Here is a 13019-nt window from a genome sequence, read left to right on the forward strand (position 1 = left end):
GTGCAGCTCTTGGGGTAGAAGAGAAACAAGACTTGAGATATTACTTGGGCCTGCCTTCAAAAGTGGGAATCAATAAAAAAACAAGTGTTCCAGTTCTTGAAGGATGGTTGGCAATCCCATTATCCCAGGTACAGCAGAATGATGGTTGGTTTTGGAAGCTTGAGAGGAAGGGGCATTTTTCTGTTAAAAGCCTTTATAGAGTTCAAACGCAATTAAATTTGAATGCAGCACAAGAAGAGCTCAAGATGATGTGGTCTCGATTTTGGAAAATAAGAGTCCCTCCGAAAGTTCAGAACTTGGTCTGGAGGGCCTGCAACTCTGCTATTCCATGCAAAGAAAATCTGCAGATACGAAGGGTAGCGATTTCCAATATCTGTGTGTTTTGTAATGGGGGAGGCGAATCGGTAAAACATGTTTTAGTTGATTGCAATTTTGCCAAGTGTTGTTGGCAGGTTCTTGGTGTTGGTTTCGTTGACTCTGAGGCTTTGAATCTAACCAAGTGGCTGTATGAAATGTTAAAAATGATAAAGGTTGAAGAATTCCAATTTGTTCTTATGCTGTTATGGGCAATCTGGGAACAAAGGAACCAAGTAGTTTGGCATGGCAGGTCTAGGAGCTCAATTCAAGTCGTCTCTTATGCAAGAAGGGTGCTGCATGATTGGCTATTAGCTAAGGGGGTCAGCAACCTGGGCCCAGCAAATTATTTGGCAGTGTGTTGGTCGAAACCTGCTACTGGTATGGTGAAATGTAACGTAGATGCTGCAATATTTGTCAATAATAGTGTGGGTCTTGGCTTGGTGGTTCGTGGACCCCAAGGTGACTTTATTGGCTCTTTACAAAAAAGGGTGATTGGAAGCTTTGAACCTTTAATTGCTGAAGCCTTAGCCATCAGGGAAGCATTAAGTTGGATTAAAAGGAGGAGTTGGTCCAATGTGATTATTGAATCAGACTCTCAAATTTGTGTGCAGGCTTTGTCTGACCCTTTATATGAGGATGATTCCGCACTTGGTTCTCTAGTGTTAGATTGTAAGAATCTTATTTCTGAGATTGTGAATGTAAACATCTCTTTTGTTCGTCGGTCTGCTAATAAGGTTGCTCATGTCTTAGCTAGAGCGTCTTATTCTGTGACAGGTGGAGAAGTTGGTTATTCCACCCTTTTGTATTGAATAAGCTTTGAGGCTGGATGATTAATGAAATTTCCATTATTATTCAAAAAAAAAAAAAAAGAAAAAGTTGAATGAGGCATATATTAATATTGTTATAATTTAGGAGACTTTTTTTTTTTTCTTTTAAATTTAAACGGATTTGATAATTGGTACAGTTCAAATTTTGCAATTGGCTGCCCATTGTCTATTACACTTTTAGTGGCAATTCTCCGTAGTTTATCTCAAAATGCAGACCTGTTTCCTAACCTTACCCTCCTGTTTAATATGGAGCGCTTTTATCAAACACTACCCACTTACCAGTTGCCATCAAAAGAGAGAGCGAATATTATCAGAGAGATAGAGAGAGAAAACCTGAAACTGAATACTGCTTCTTTACCAACCCCTCCACTGGATCAAAGAAGGCGACACCTTCAAACAAATAAAATAAAAGAAAGAAAGTTAGAAACCTCTTTGTCGTCTCTTTCCGCCAAGTTTATCTAATTTTTCTTCATCTTCATTTACTTTCAGTTTCTGCGTCTGCTTCCAAATGGAGCAAATCAGAGCCACTTTTAAGCTCGAAGCTTGTGGTATAATTTAGAAGACGTCGCTTTCGGAAAAGTTCTATATTTAATCTTTTTTCCTTTTTTTTTTTTTTAACTGTTTGTGTCGGGGATGGGTTGCTGGAGAATGATATCTGGGAACTTGGATCCGAAGAGGAAGAGGTGCGGTGGACTGAGGACGAAGCAGGCGGGAAGAGGATCGTGTCGCGGAAGTTAGCCTGCCTTCGTTGCTGTCAGAGGAAGATAAGAGTTATTTGTTTGCTTGTTTGCTGTTTACACCACTGCAACTGGCTGACCTTTTCTAGGTCACTTTTCAAGTGATTACTTCCGGTTGTTGTTCTTGTTCTTTGTTCTGGTACTTATTTAATTGGTTTTGAAGGCTCAGTTAAGTGAGAGCATAAGAGTTGTAGTTATGGGTTTTTTGTTGAGAGAAGTTTTAAGGACACTCTGTGGTGCCAACCAGTGGTGCTATGCAGTGTTTTGGAAGATCGGCTACCAGAATCCTAAGTAAGTTGTAGCTTTCTCTGGTTTCGGTCCCCTATTTGGTTTCTAGGACAGTGGTAGAAAATTAAGTGAGATTCTGAGTCTTGTTATGTTAGGCTTTTGTTAGTATTAATTTCATACCTGAATGCATATTTTGGATTCCTGGCACGTGGATGTTTGATTGACAAGAAAATGGAGGAAAAAGATCGTAGAAAAGTAATAATTAGGAATATGATGTAATAATAATTCTTCCTTTGTTTTGATGTATTGGATTTTTCCCCTCCGTAGTGAGAAATTTAAAATTTTTTGTTTACCTATATTATCTCGGCGACCAAACAGAGTGGATCTAGGGTGGTGTTTTTTTATTTATTTTTATTTTGTTTTTCAAAAATTTCCATAAGGAAAACATTACTTTAGTTATATGTATTTCTTTGTCCTTTTTCCCATTTGTCTCGGTATTGATTGATGTGTTAAAGTCCGATTGGCAACTGCTGTATAATAGATGATTCGTAATCTGATACTTATTTTGGAACCTTGTGTTTTGGTTTATTCTGTTTTGTCTTTAAGAATCTTAGTAAAAGTTGATTTGTATTAGTTTGACTAACCCTTTCTGTATTCAACCGATTGTTGTTACAGACTTTGTCATAGTTTGTTAGATTCGGTTTTTTCCTTTTAAAAATCAGAAAAATTCATTGCAATTGATGATTCTGCTGATAACTTGTATTTTTCTTTCGTCCGTTTGTTTGTGAAATGATGTGGTAAAATTTAAAAAAGAAAAGGAAAAGAACAATGGGATTCAAATATTATTTTTTAGTTTTTTTTTCTTTTTTTTTTTTTTAAATAAATGAGGTATTTGAAGTAGTCTGTCTTACAATTTGGTCGTAAATCTCAGGTTGTTAATTTGGGAAGAATGTCACTTTGAATCAAAGTTAAGTTCTCTTCCCCCACGAACTTCTGGCATTGAAAATCCTGAGTTGCCCTTTGGAGAATGTGAAGGGCACCAGGCTTCTGATATTCACTTCTCACAGCCCAATGTTCAAACTGGAGAGGCAGTGCATCTGCTTATTAACAAAATGATGATGAATAATCAAGTTAATGTTGTAGGTCAAGGGTATGATTCCTTCTATGATTAATTATAAATTTTAAACTTTAAATGGTTTTCCTTGTTCTACTCAAATTTTTGAATTACTTGATTTTGTTATTTTCCAGAATAGTAGGGCGAGCTGCATTTACAGGAAATCATGAATGGATCCTTGCAAACAATTACAATGGAGATGTTCATCCACCAGAGGTATGGTAGATGACTTTTCTCTGCGGGGAGAATTCTAAATAATAAGATACCATAACCAATTTCCTTTGTTCCAAATAATATGGTCGATGTTTTAAATGCGCAGAAACCTTAATGAAATTACTCATGATGTGGGTTTATTCTATTCTTTGTTGTTTAACATGATATAACTTTTAAGTTTGTGGATGCTTTTAGGTTTTTACTGAGATACATCAGCAATTTTCAGCTGGCATGCAGGTTTGCTAGCTATCCCTAGCTCTGCATTCTTCTGTGATAGTTAACTTTCTGTTTCTTGAAAATACTATGTATTTGGTTTGCAGACAATTGCAGTTATTCCCGTTTCCCCTCATGGTGTGGTTCAGCTTGGCTCTTCCTTGACTGTAAGTGCTTCTCTCAATCAATTATATTATGTTTTTTTGAACTCTATGTTATTCTCATATTTGGAATTTTTTTATTCATTTTCTTATGCTAATTTTCAAAATCCTTTTGTAAGATGTGCTTTTATATCAATTACTTATCTATGAATTCGAATTTGAAATAGGAAATAATTAGAGTGAACTGTAACACATTTCAATTTTCAGGATTTTATTGTTTTTCTTTGTGGGTGATTATACTCATCTTGTTGCATTGGCATTGTCCGTTAAAAGCATTTCTTCTGGGGCTATGTTTGACCCAGTGAATTCATCTGGTTATTCAAAATTCAATTTGTTGAAGAAAATGCAGGAATGATTTTTTTTTTTCCTGCATAAACTAAAAGTAGCATATTTCTATTGTTATTAGGATTTTACGTGGATCATTGGTCTTTTAGGACCTAGTCTAAGTTAAATAATTTCATCCACTCTAAAATACCATGTCGATTGATTAAACTGTTGCTATAAAAGGTAAAATTGGACTGTTTAAATGTTTTTTCGATTTTTAACCATTGAAAATGAGAGTTCAAATTTTTTAATTTGTTTAAGTGATAAATATGATACTTTTGATTCATTTGTCAATATTAAGTAAGCACAACTTTCATTAGCCAATAATATGAAAATGCAATCAAAATTCACTTAATTTATGCTAATAAAATAAAAACTATTATCTCTTAATTACCAAACCACAAGTGAACAAGGTATTTCTATGAAGATGTAGATAAACCATTAGACTGGTTAACCAATACCAATGCGGACTGTAGATAATTCATTTATCCTTTAAGTCTAAAACACACACACACACAGATTGGTTACTGACACTGCTGATTTTTAAATATATGAACCGAAACCATTGGACTGGTTAGCCTGATTTCTGAGTGTTTTTTGTTTTCTTTTTTCTTTTTTCTTTTTTCTTTTTTCTTTTTTTAAGTTTTTGGTTTCAGTATTTTTTATTAGCCCAATAAAGGTCTGAAAGCCTTTGTATCACAGCAATCAATGTTAGCTCCTGTGGAAGTTCTTCAGGAACAGAGATTTTTCTAGATTATTCTGTGTAAACAATAAAAGAATAGCATGCCTTGATTTTCAACATTCTATTTCTTGCTTAATTTGTTCTTCAAGTTGGGGCAATACGTAGATCGCAGGTTCCATATATTTATATATTATACTTGTTGCTGATTCAGATGGTGGAGAATATGGGATTTGTGAATAATGTGAAGAGTTCAATCCTGCAACTAGGATGTGTCCCTGGGGCTCTTCTGTCTGACAACATTGCAGCTAAAGAATGTACAGAAAGAATTGGGGTGCCGGTTACTTTTAAAGTGCCTGATTCTTTTTCTCATTTGTCTGGAAATAAAGTGCCAAATTCCAGTTTATTTTCCAACAGCTACAACCAGCAGAGTATCTCGTTCCGATCTTCCAGAATTGCTCAACCTTCTTATTCTCAAATTGGACAGATTCAGGATAATCGACAATCTACTGCTTCAAAAATTCATGCCCCAAATCTGACCGACTATTCTCCTAACTCTTGTGAAACAAAAATGAAGGCTATTAGACAGGATGATTCATTTGGAGGCCAACAAGAGAATGGAACTGTTGGAGTTGAGGTGATCCGATCAAATCCAGATGCATGGTTGAACCAGCATGCTGCTTCATTTGATTCAAGGCCTGCGTTTGGACACCAATCTGTTATTGGTCAATTCGATGCCAATAATAGCATTCTGACATTATTGGAACAGCATGTTCTTTCAGATGTTAGTCCACAAAATCATCTTATTGACAATAGAAATGGATTGGATAGCTTTATCACACCTCAAATGAGAACACATGGAAGCCTAATTGTCAATTCTCATGGAGGTGCTTTGACATACGGGAGAGAGTTACATAAAGGGTCAAGTAGTCAGACGAGGCTTACAATGCCATCACCTCTTGTGAGTCCACAAAAATCAATTGATGTTGCTGATGCTTCCACCCAGGTGGCTGGAGTTGGGCTTCAAAGTATTGATTCATCAAGGAGTGAAGATGTTCCTTTATCCACTCTGGTACATCAATTAGGTAATAGTGTCATGCTTTCTGAAGGGTTTTGTCACAGTTACCATTCCAGAGATGGGAAGCATGCTAAAAGTCAATCAATTGCGAAGGAAGGAAAAACGGATGATGATTTGATTCAAGCACTTAACATCCAACCATCTCAGCCGGATATACACATTTCTTTGGATGGAAAGATCCCTGGTTCCATTCCTGATTGCCTTAAACGTGCAACTGGAAGTCAGGATTTAGTTATTGCAAATGTTGAGTTTGAGGATTCATGCGCTCAACCTCCATCTGCGGATGATTTGTATGATATTCTGGGTGTGGATTTTAAAAAGCAATTACTCAATAGCAAGTGGGATAGTTTGCTTGCAGATGTGTCATCCGCCAATTCGCATATGGGAAAAGATGCTTCAACCTTTATCAATGTGCATGAAGCCAGCTCTGATGTTTTTTCAGTTTTTCAATGTACATCCGACAGCAGTATTTTCTCTGGTGTGGGTACTGATCATCTTTTAGATGCTGTGGTATCCAGGGCTCACTCTGCTTCCAAGCAGAGCCCAAATGATATTGTCTCTTGTAAGACAACGTTGACGAAGGTCAGTAGCTCTTCTGTTCCTGGTGGTTCTCCCTCGCATAGCCTGGTTCACCTGTCTGATCAGGTTAAAAAGGAGTCTTTTGACCTTCCCAAGTCTTTGGAAAAATCCGGAACCGTGGCATCTGGCTCTATCAGGTCTGGATGTAGCAAGGATGAAATGGGAACTTGTTCTCAAATCACTTCCATTTACAGATCCCAATTGAGTTCATGGATTGGACATAATATGAGGCGTGATAGTAGTGTTTCAACTGCATATTCCAAGAAAAATGATGAAATGAACAAACCAAATCGCAAAAGACTTAAACCTGGAGAGAATCCCAGACCCAGGCCAAAAGATCGTCAGATGATCCAAGATAGGGTGAAAGAGTTGAGAGAAATTGTACCAAATGGAGCAAAAGTAGGATATTTCTTTGATTATTTAGCCATGCATCATTCTTTTTTTTCCCTCTCTCATATGGTGCTCCATTGATGCTCACAATGTTGTTTCATTCATTATTTGCTGTAACAGTGTAGTATAGATGCTTTACTTGAACGGACCATCAAACATATGCTTTTCTTGCAAAGTGTGACAAAACATGCAGACAAGCTAAAACAGACAGGGGAGTCTAAGGTATGGATACCATTTTTTGTTTTTATCCTATCTTTATCTTCATGTTCTTTGGTATCAACATGTTTGGCATATCTGATAATGTTAAATACAGCCAAGGCTGAAATGAATCTAGAATTCTTCATTAAAGTTAGCTAATTATAGTATTTTCTAGTCTTGGTTGGTGTTTAGACCATTTCATGCTTGATACTATAGTTGCTTGATTCTATTATTTTCTGAATGTGCAGATACTCAACAAGGAAGGTGGTCTCCTTTTGAAGGACAATTTTGAAGGAGGGGCAACATGGGCATTTGAAGTTGGGTCTCAATCAATGGTCTGTCCTATCATTGTTGAGGATCTGAACCCACCTCGACAGATGCTTGTGGAGGTAGTGAGATCGATAGTATAGTTGGAGCTTTTAGTCTTAATTTCGTATTTGATCATATTTCCATTTGACAGATGCTCTGTGAAGAAAGGGGTTTCTTTCTTGAAATAGCTGATTTAATCAGGGGATTGGGGTTAACAATCTTGAAGGGGGTGATGGAAGCTCGGAATGATAAGATTTGGGCACTTTTTGCAGTAGAGGTAATTTTCTAGACTGAAATGTTTAAAGCTATAATAGACTGCTATTCCTAAATAATCTTCATGGCTGATGGGGTGTTGGTCACCTTCTTGGACTACTCTTACCAGCAGCTGCAGCTTGTATTGCAGTTTTAAGAAATAAATAATTTTGCCATTGATACTATCTCTTGATACACGATGTATGTTTAAGAATGATACAAACCTGAGGTGGTTAAGGTCTTCGTGAACAGTGCTGAAATTGTTCATGGAGTGACTTCTGTGGGTCTTGGTAGTTATAGAATGAAGTTTCTGAAGCTTATAGTTAATTACCAAAATTGACTAGTGAATACTCATTAGGTACAAGAATCACCTCGATCTAGTTAACTAGACACTTTTCGTTTCAATGTTAATGTAGCTTATAAGATTTATTAATTCTCAAGACAACTGGATAATTATTAAACCTTGTATGGATTTTCTTTTATGCTGAAGTCAAAGAATAATTTATGGATCCAGAGACTTGTTGCTTGACCAAATAATGGAATTGACTATTTGGTGGAAGGATTAATTTGACCTTTCATATTTCTTTCTTTATACTTTTTAATGAATAGGTAGTAAGGATTTTACAATATTCTGCATTAATAATTAGATAGTATTATAAAGAATATGATGTCTTGAGCATAAGCCAAGCATAGAACTTTATAATATATTAATAATAGACATGCTTTTCTTCTTGGTGGACCTTTCTTTGATGAAAGTTCAACACCTCAATGGCTTGAAAATTTCTAATGTGCTAACCTGCTTGTTGACATCATTCATGACTACTTACAATTTATCCACCATTCTATCTGAAGTTTGTACATTTTTTTCTTCACTTTTTGATCAATGTATTAAATAAAAGCCTAAGGTAGCTCCATTGACAGTAACTGTTGTCTTCACAATTTGCTCCGTTGCATTATGCTATCAGCCACTTTAAATCCATTTTTTGTTGTGGTTTTGTGATATCTCCTTGTTAGATTGAATTTTTCATGTGCTTATGATTTTTCTTTTCCAATTTTATGATTTATTTGTTGCAAGCTAGTGCAAGGAAGTCAAGAAAATTGATTTGTCGGTCTGATGGGTTTTCAGATTGGGCCCCCAGGGGTTGGGGGGGTTGTGGTTTGGACATGATTTTAGTTAAATTATCTGAATCTATAATTAATTAGACTCGTGAATGTAATTTAGAACTCACAAGTATTCCAAATCCACACTCAAGTATTGTTTTTATCCAGATTCATGAACCTTGTCTAGATTCATTGATCTAATCAATGAATGAAAACACATGCATTTGCAAGGTCAACGATATCTGCATCATCTGAAAGTTAAATGAATACTGAAGGCAGTTTTTATCTGAAGTTGGATATTTGTAGTGCTTTGATGTATCTTTTGGATGCTAGTTCCGCGTATTAGGACTTTCTAATTCTATGCTCTGATAGTATAAAAAGTGACACATAATGAGCTGTCACACTTTCTTGTAAATGATGGGTAACAAACAAATGTAGTTAATAAATCATTACCAGATTTTCTATGTCTTACACATTATATTCAAAATTATTAATGTTTATGTATCGCTGTTATTCTTATTGCATCGATTGGTTGTCTGTTCCTCCTATTCTGTAAACATTTCAAATAGTGCAGTTAAAAATGCACCTCCTTGCTACCTTGTGTTGTCTAAACTAAGTTGTACCTGAAATATGATAACAGGCAAACAGGGATGTAACGAGGATGGAGGTATTTATGTCTCTCGTTCGCCTTTTGGAGCAAACTGTGAAGGGGGGTGGTGCAACATCAGCTGCTGCATTGGAGAACAATATGATAGTGCATCATTCGTTCCCCCAAGCTACATCTATACCTGCAACTGGTAGGCCTAATAGTTTGCAGTGAGTTGCCGGCTAAAACTATCTCTGGTCTGCATATGTTAAGAGCGAGCCCTTTTTCGCTTGCCATGACTAACATGGATTCCGGTCGGTTCTAGCTGTTCGCTAACATATCATCAGGTAGCCAAAAGATTAGATTATGGCTGACCTTACTTTGCAAGGGAGATTCATTAGGTAGCTAAAGCTCCTCAAGAACTCTCAACATCGTATTCTAGTGGTAGAAGATTAGGGGAGAAAGTTAGCCAGAGATGACAGCTCATAAAGTGCATGCTTTGTTAATTGTAGACAGCTAAGATCCTAGAAATGTCTTTTTTAGTCAATGAGATACTCTTTAGGGTTGCATAATAGTTTGGGGTTTTGCGTTTCTCAAATGTATAGGGGAATGAAGGAGCTGTCTTTTCCTTTTTTTTGGCAGGTCAATGTGTTCTTTTCTTTTTACCTCTGTTACAAGTACTTTATGACTGTCGAAATGCGTTTTGCAATTAGGAAGACGTGTTATTGCTATTGCCGTGGTATTTATCAAATTGCCTTCGCTCTCATGGTTTTCTAAGTTGCTTTTTACCTTTGAATTGGGGGAATTTGAACAAGGGTTCAATAATTCTGGAATTATGATAAATAAAAAATGCGCAAAAAAAATTTGCCTATCTATTTATATCTATCTCATACTATATATAAATGTGGGGAATATTGAGATATCCCAGAGTGTTTTTAATGGAATTTGAATATGCGAAAATTATGTCTTAACCAATTAGAAAATTAGATTTTATTAGTTTTGTATATAATTTATTAAAATTATTTTTTAAAATAAAAATATATAGACAATTAAGTATTTCAAAATTTTAAATTTTATTTTTTAATAAATTATATAATGAGACATTTGAAAATTTTTATATTTTATTTTTAAAATATTTGATTCTATTTTTATTATAATTTAAATATTTTATATAATTTGATTGGATATATATTTTTAAAAATAACTTTTTAAATAGAATATGTATAATTAAGTCTTTTAAAATTTTAAATTTTGTACTTTTTAAAATTTATTTTTAAGTAAATCAACAATTGAAAATTTCAATTTTATATATAATATTTTATTGCTATATCTATATATCTATATATATTGAAAGTTATGTATATAAAATTGTACATATACAGTTATAATAAATTTTAAATAAATGATGATATAAATAAATAAATTTTAGATACATGCCAATATAAATGAATTTTGACAAGTGTGTATATACACACTACTGTTTTATTAATTAACGTTATATTCACAGTAATCTCAATTGAAATTGATTTAACATTATAAAAAATCAAATAGTATAAAATAAAAATAAATATTTAATATTTAAAATAAAAATGAGTATAAATAATAAGTAAAAGTGAACAATAATATAAAAAACTGAATGAAAACGAATAAAGAATATAGTCAAAGTGCAACGCATGTCATAAAAAGAGTAGTCTATATCTATAATCTATACTATATAAAAGTGGGAATGAGGGGGGAAATAATGGAATCACTTATATCACTCTTAATGAAATTTAAAATGTTCTAAAATACCTTTAATGATGGCTAACTAAAAAATTACAGTTTATTAATTCATTGAATATAATTTATTTTTTAATAAATATAAATTATAATGAGAATTTGAAAATTGTTATATTTTATTTTTCAAATTTATAATTTATTTGATTTCATTTTGATTATAATTTAAAGTATTTTATTTAGGAGGGAGATAATAATAGAAAAATGTATTTTTCTTATTAATATTTTTTTTCTTTATGTTTGAATGATTTGATCGGATATATTTTTTAAAATTAAATTTTCAAATAGAAAAAAAATTATTAATATAAATTTTTGAAATCATATTACTTATAAATATTTTGATATTTATTTTTTTTAGTTCTTTCTATGTAAAAAATAATATAATTTCATGACAAAGTAGTATACATGAAAATATTTAATTAATTTTTTTCTTCAGATGATTATCTAAAATAAAATAGTAATCTAATAGTTTTTCTTTTTTTTTAATTATAGAAAATAATATGTGATATTTTTTCTTTTATAATACTCTTAGAAATAATCACAATTATGGCAATAAAGGTGAAAATTTTATACAATAATAATATTAATATATATTTAATTGATTTAATAGTTTATGTAATATATATATATATATATATATATATATATATATATATAAAGTTTATTAGTTGATTGGATATAATTTGTAAAAATTATTTTTTAAATAAATAAATATAGATAATTAAGCATTTAAATTTTTTTAAGTTTTATTTTTTAAATTTATTTTTTAATAAGTATATATGATATGAGGCATTTGAAAATTTTATTTTTATTTTTTAAATTATTATTATTTTATTTTTTTTGATTATAATTTAAATTTTTTTTATTTAGGAGGGAGATAAAAATAGAAAAAATAATTTTTTATGAATATTTTTTCTTTATGTTTGTATGATTTGATTTGATATATTTTTTAAGAATAATAGAATAAATTTTTAAATATAAAATTTTGAAATTATATTACATATAAATATTTTGATATTCAATTTCCTTTTAGTTCTTTCTATGGAAAAAATAAAATAATTTCATGATAAAGTGGTGTATATGAGAATGTTTAATTAATTTTTTCATTCACTTTCTTTTTTTTTATAGACGATTATCAAAATAATTACCTAATATTTTTTATTATAGAAAGAATATGTGATATTTTCTTTTGTAATACTGTTAGAAATAATCGGATTATGGCAATAAAGGTAAAAATATCTCACATAATAATAAGAATAATAAATATTTAATGGATCACATAATTTTAAAAATATTTTTTATAAATATTATTTTTTTTTCTTTATGTTTGTATGATTTGATTGGATATATTTTAAAAATAAATTTTCAAATAGAATAAATTTTAAATATAAACTTTTGAAATTATATTAGATATAAATATTCTGATATTTAAATTTTTTTTTTAGTTCTTTCTATGGAAAAAAAATTTCATGATAAAGTAGTGTATTTGAGAATATTTAATTAATTTTCCCTTCACTTTTTTCTTATAGATGATTATCAAAGATGAAAAATAGGTACCTAATATTTTTTTTTATTATAGAAAAGAATATGAGATATTTTTCTTTTATAATCTCTTAGAAATAATAAGATTATAGTAATAAAGGTAAACAAATCTTTTATAATAATAAGAATAATAAATATTTAATTGATATAATAGTTTATGTAAAATTTGATATTTCTTTTAATTTTCTCTTGAATATATTTATGTAAAATATATATACACACGTTTAAATTGTTTATCTATATCAGATAACGAAGAAGAGAGAGAGAGAAAATGATAAATAGTAAGTAAAAAGGAATTATACAATATATTTTGCCTATTTTACACTTAGTTGGAGTTATTCAATATGTACAAAAA

At 31.7% G+C, this 13019-nt stretch overlaps 1 protein-coding gene across 1 annotated transcript; it reads left to right on the top strand.

Annotated features, from left to right (window-relative positions):
• Window positions 1-1450: 1450 nt before the first annotated feature.
• LHW (transcription factor-like protein) lies at window positions 1451-10097 on the top strand. The gene is made up of 10 exons (XM_012234116.4): window positions 1451-2212; window positions 3081-3299; window positions 3398-3479; window positions 3672-3713; window positions 3797-3856; window positions 5068-6909; window positions 7021-7122; window positions 7347-7487; window positions 7559-7684; window positions 9401-10097. The coding sequence occupies exons 1-10, from the start codon at window positions 2118-2120 to the stop codon at window positions 9578-9580; spliced, it is 2889 nt and encodes a 962-aa protein (XP_012089506.1). The 5' UTR covers window positions 1451-2117; the 3' UTR covers window positions 9581-10097.
• Window positions 10098-13019: the final 2922 nt, after the last annotated feature.

The sequence above is a fragment of the Jatropha curcas genome, chromosome 1 (genome assembly GCF_041381405.1).
Source record: "Jatropha curcas cultivar XTBG-Jc1 chromosome 1, XTBG_Jcur_1.0, whole genome shotgun sequence".
NCBI lineage: Eukaryota > Viridiplantae > Streptophyta > Magnoliopsida > Malpighiales > Euphorbiaceae > Jatropha > Jatropha curcas.

Coding starts and splice junctions, on each gene's coding strand:
- LHW (XM_012234116.4), top strand. CDS start 2,118: ATGGGTTTTTTGTTGAGAGAAGTTTTAAGGACACTCTGTGGTGCCAAC. Junction 3,300..3,397: donor GTTAATGTTGTAGGTCAAGG/GTATGATTCCTT, acceptor GTTATTTTCCAG/AATAGTAGGGCGAGCTGCAT. Junction 7,488..7,558: donor CTCGACAGATGCTTGTGGAG/GTAGTGAGATCG, acceptor TCCATTTGACAG/ATGCTCTGTGAAGAAAGGGG.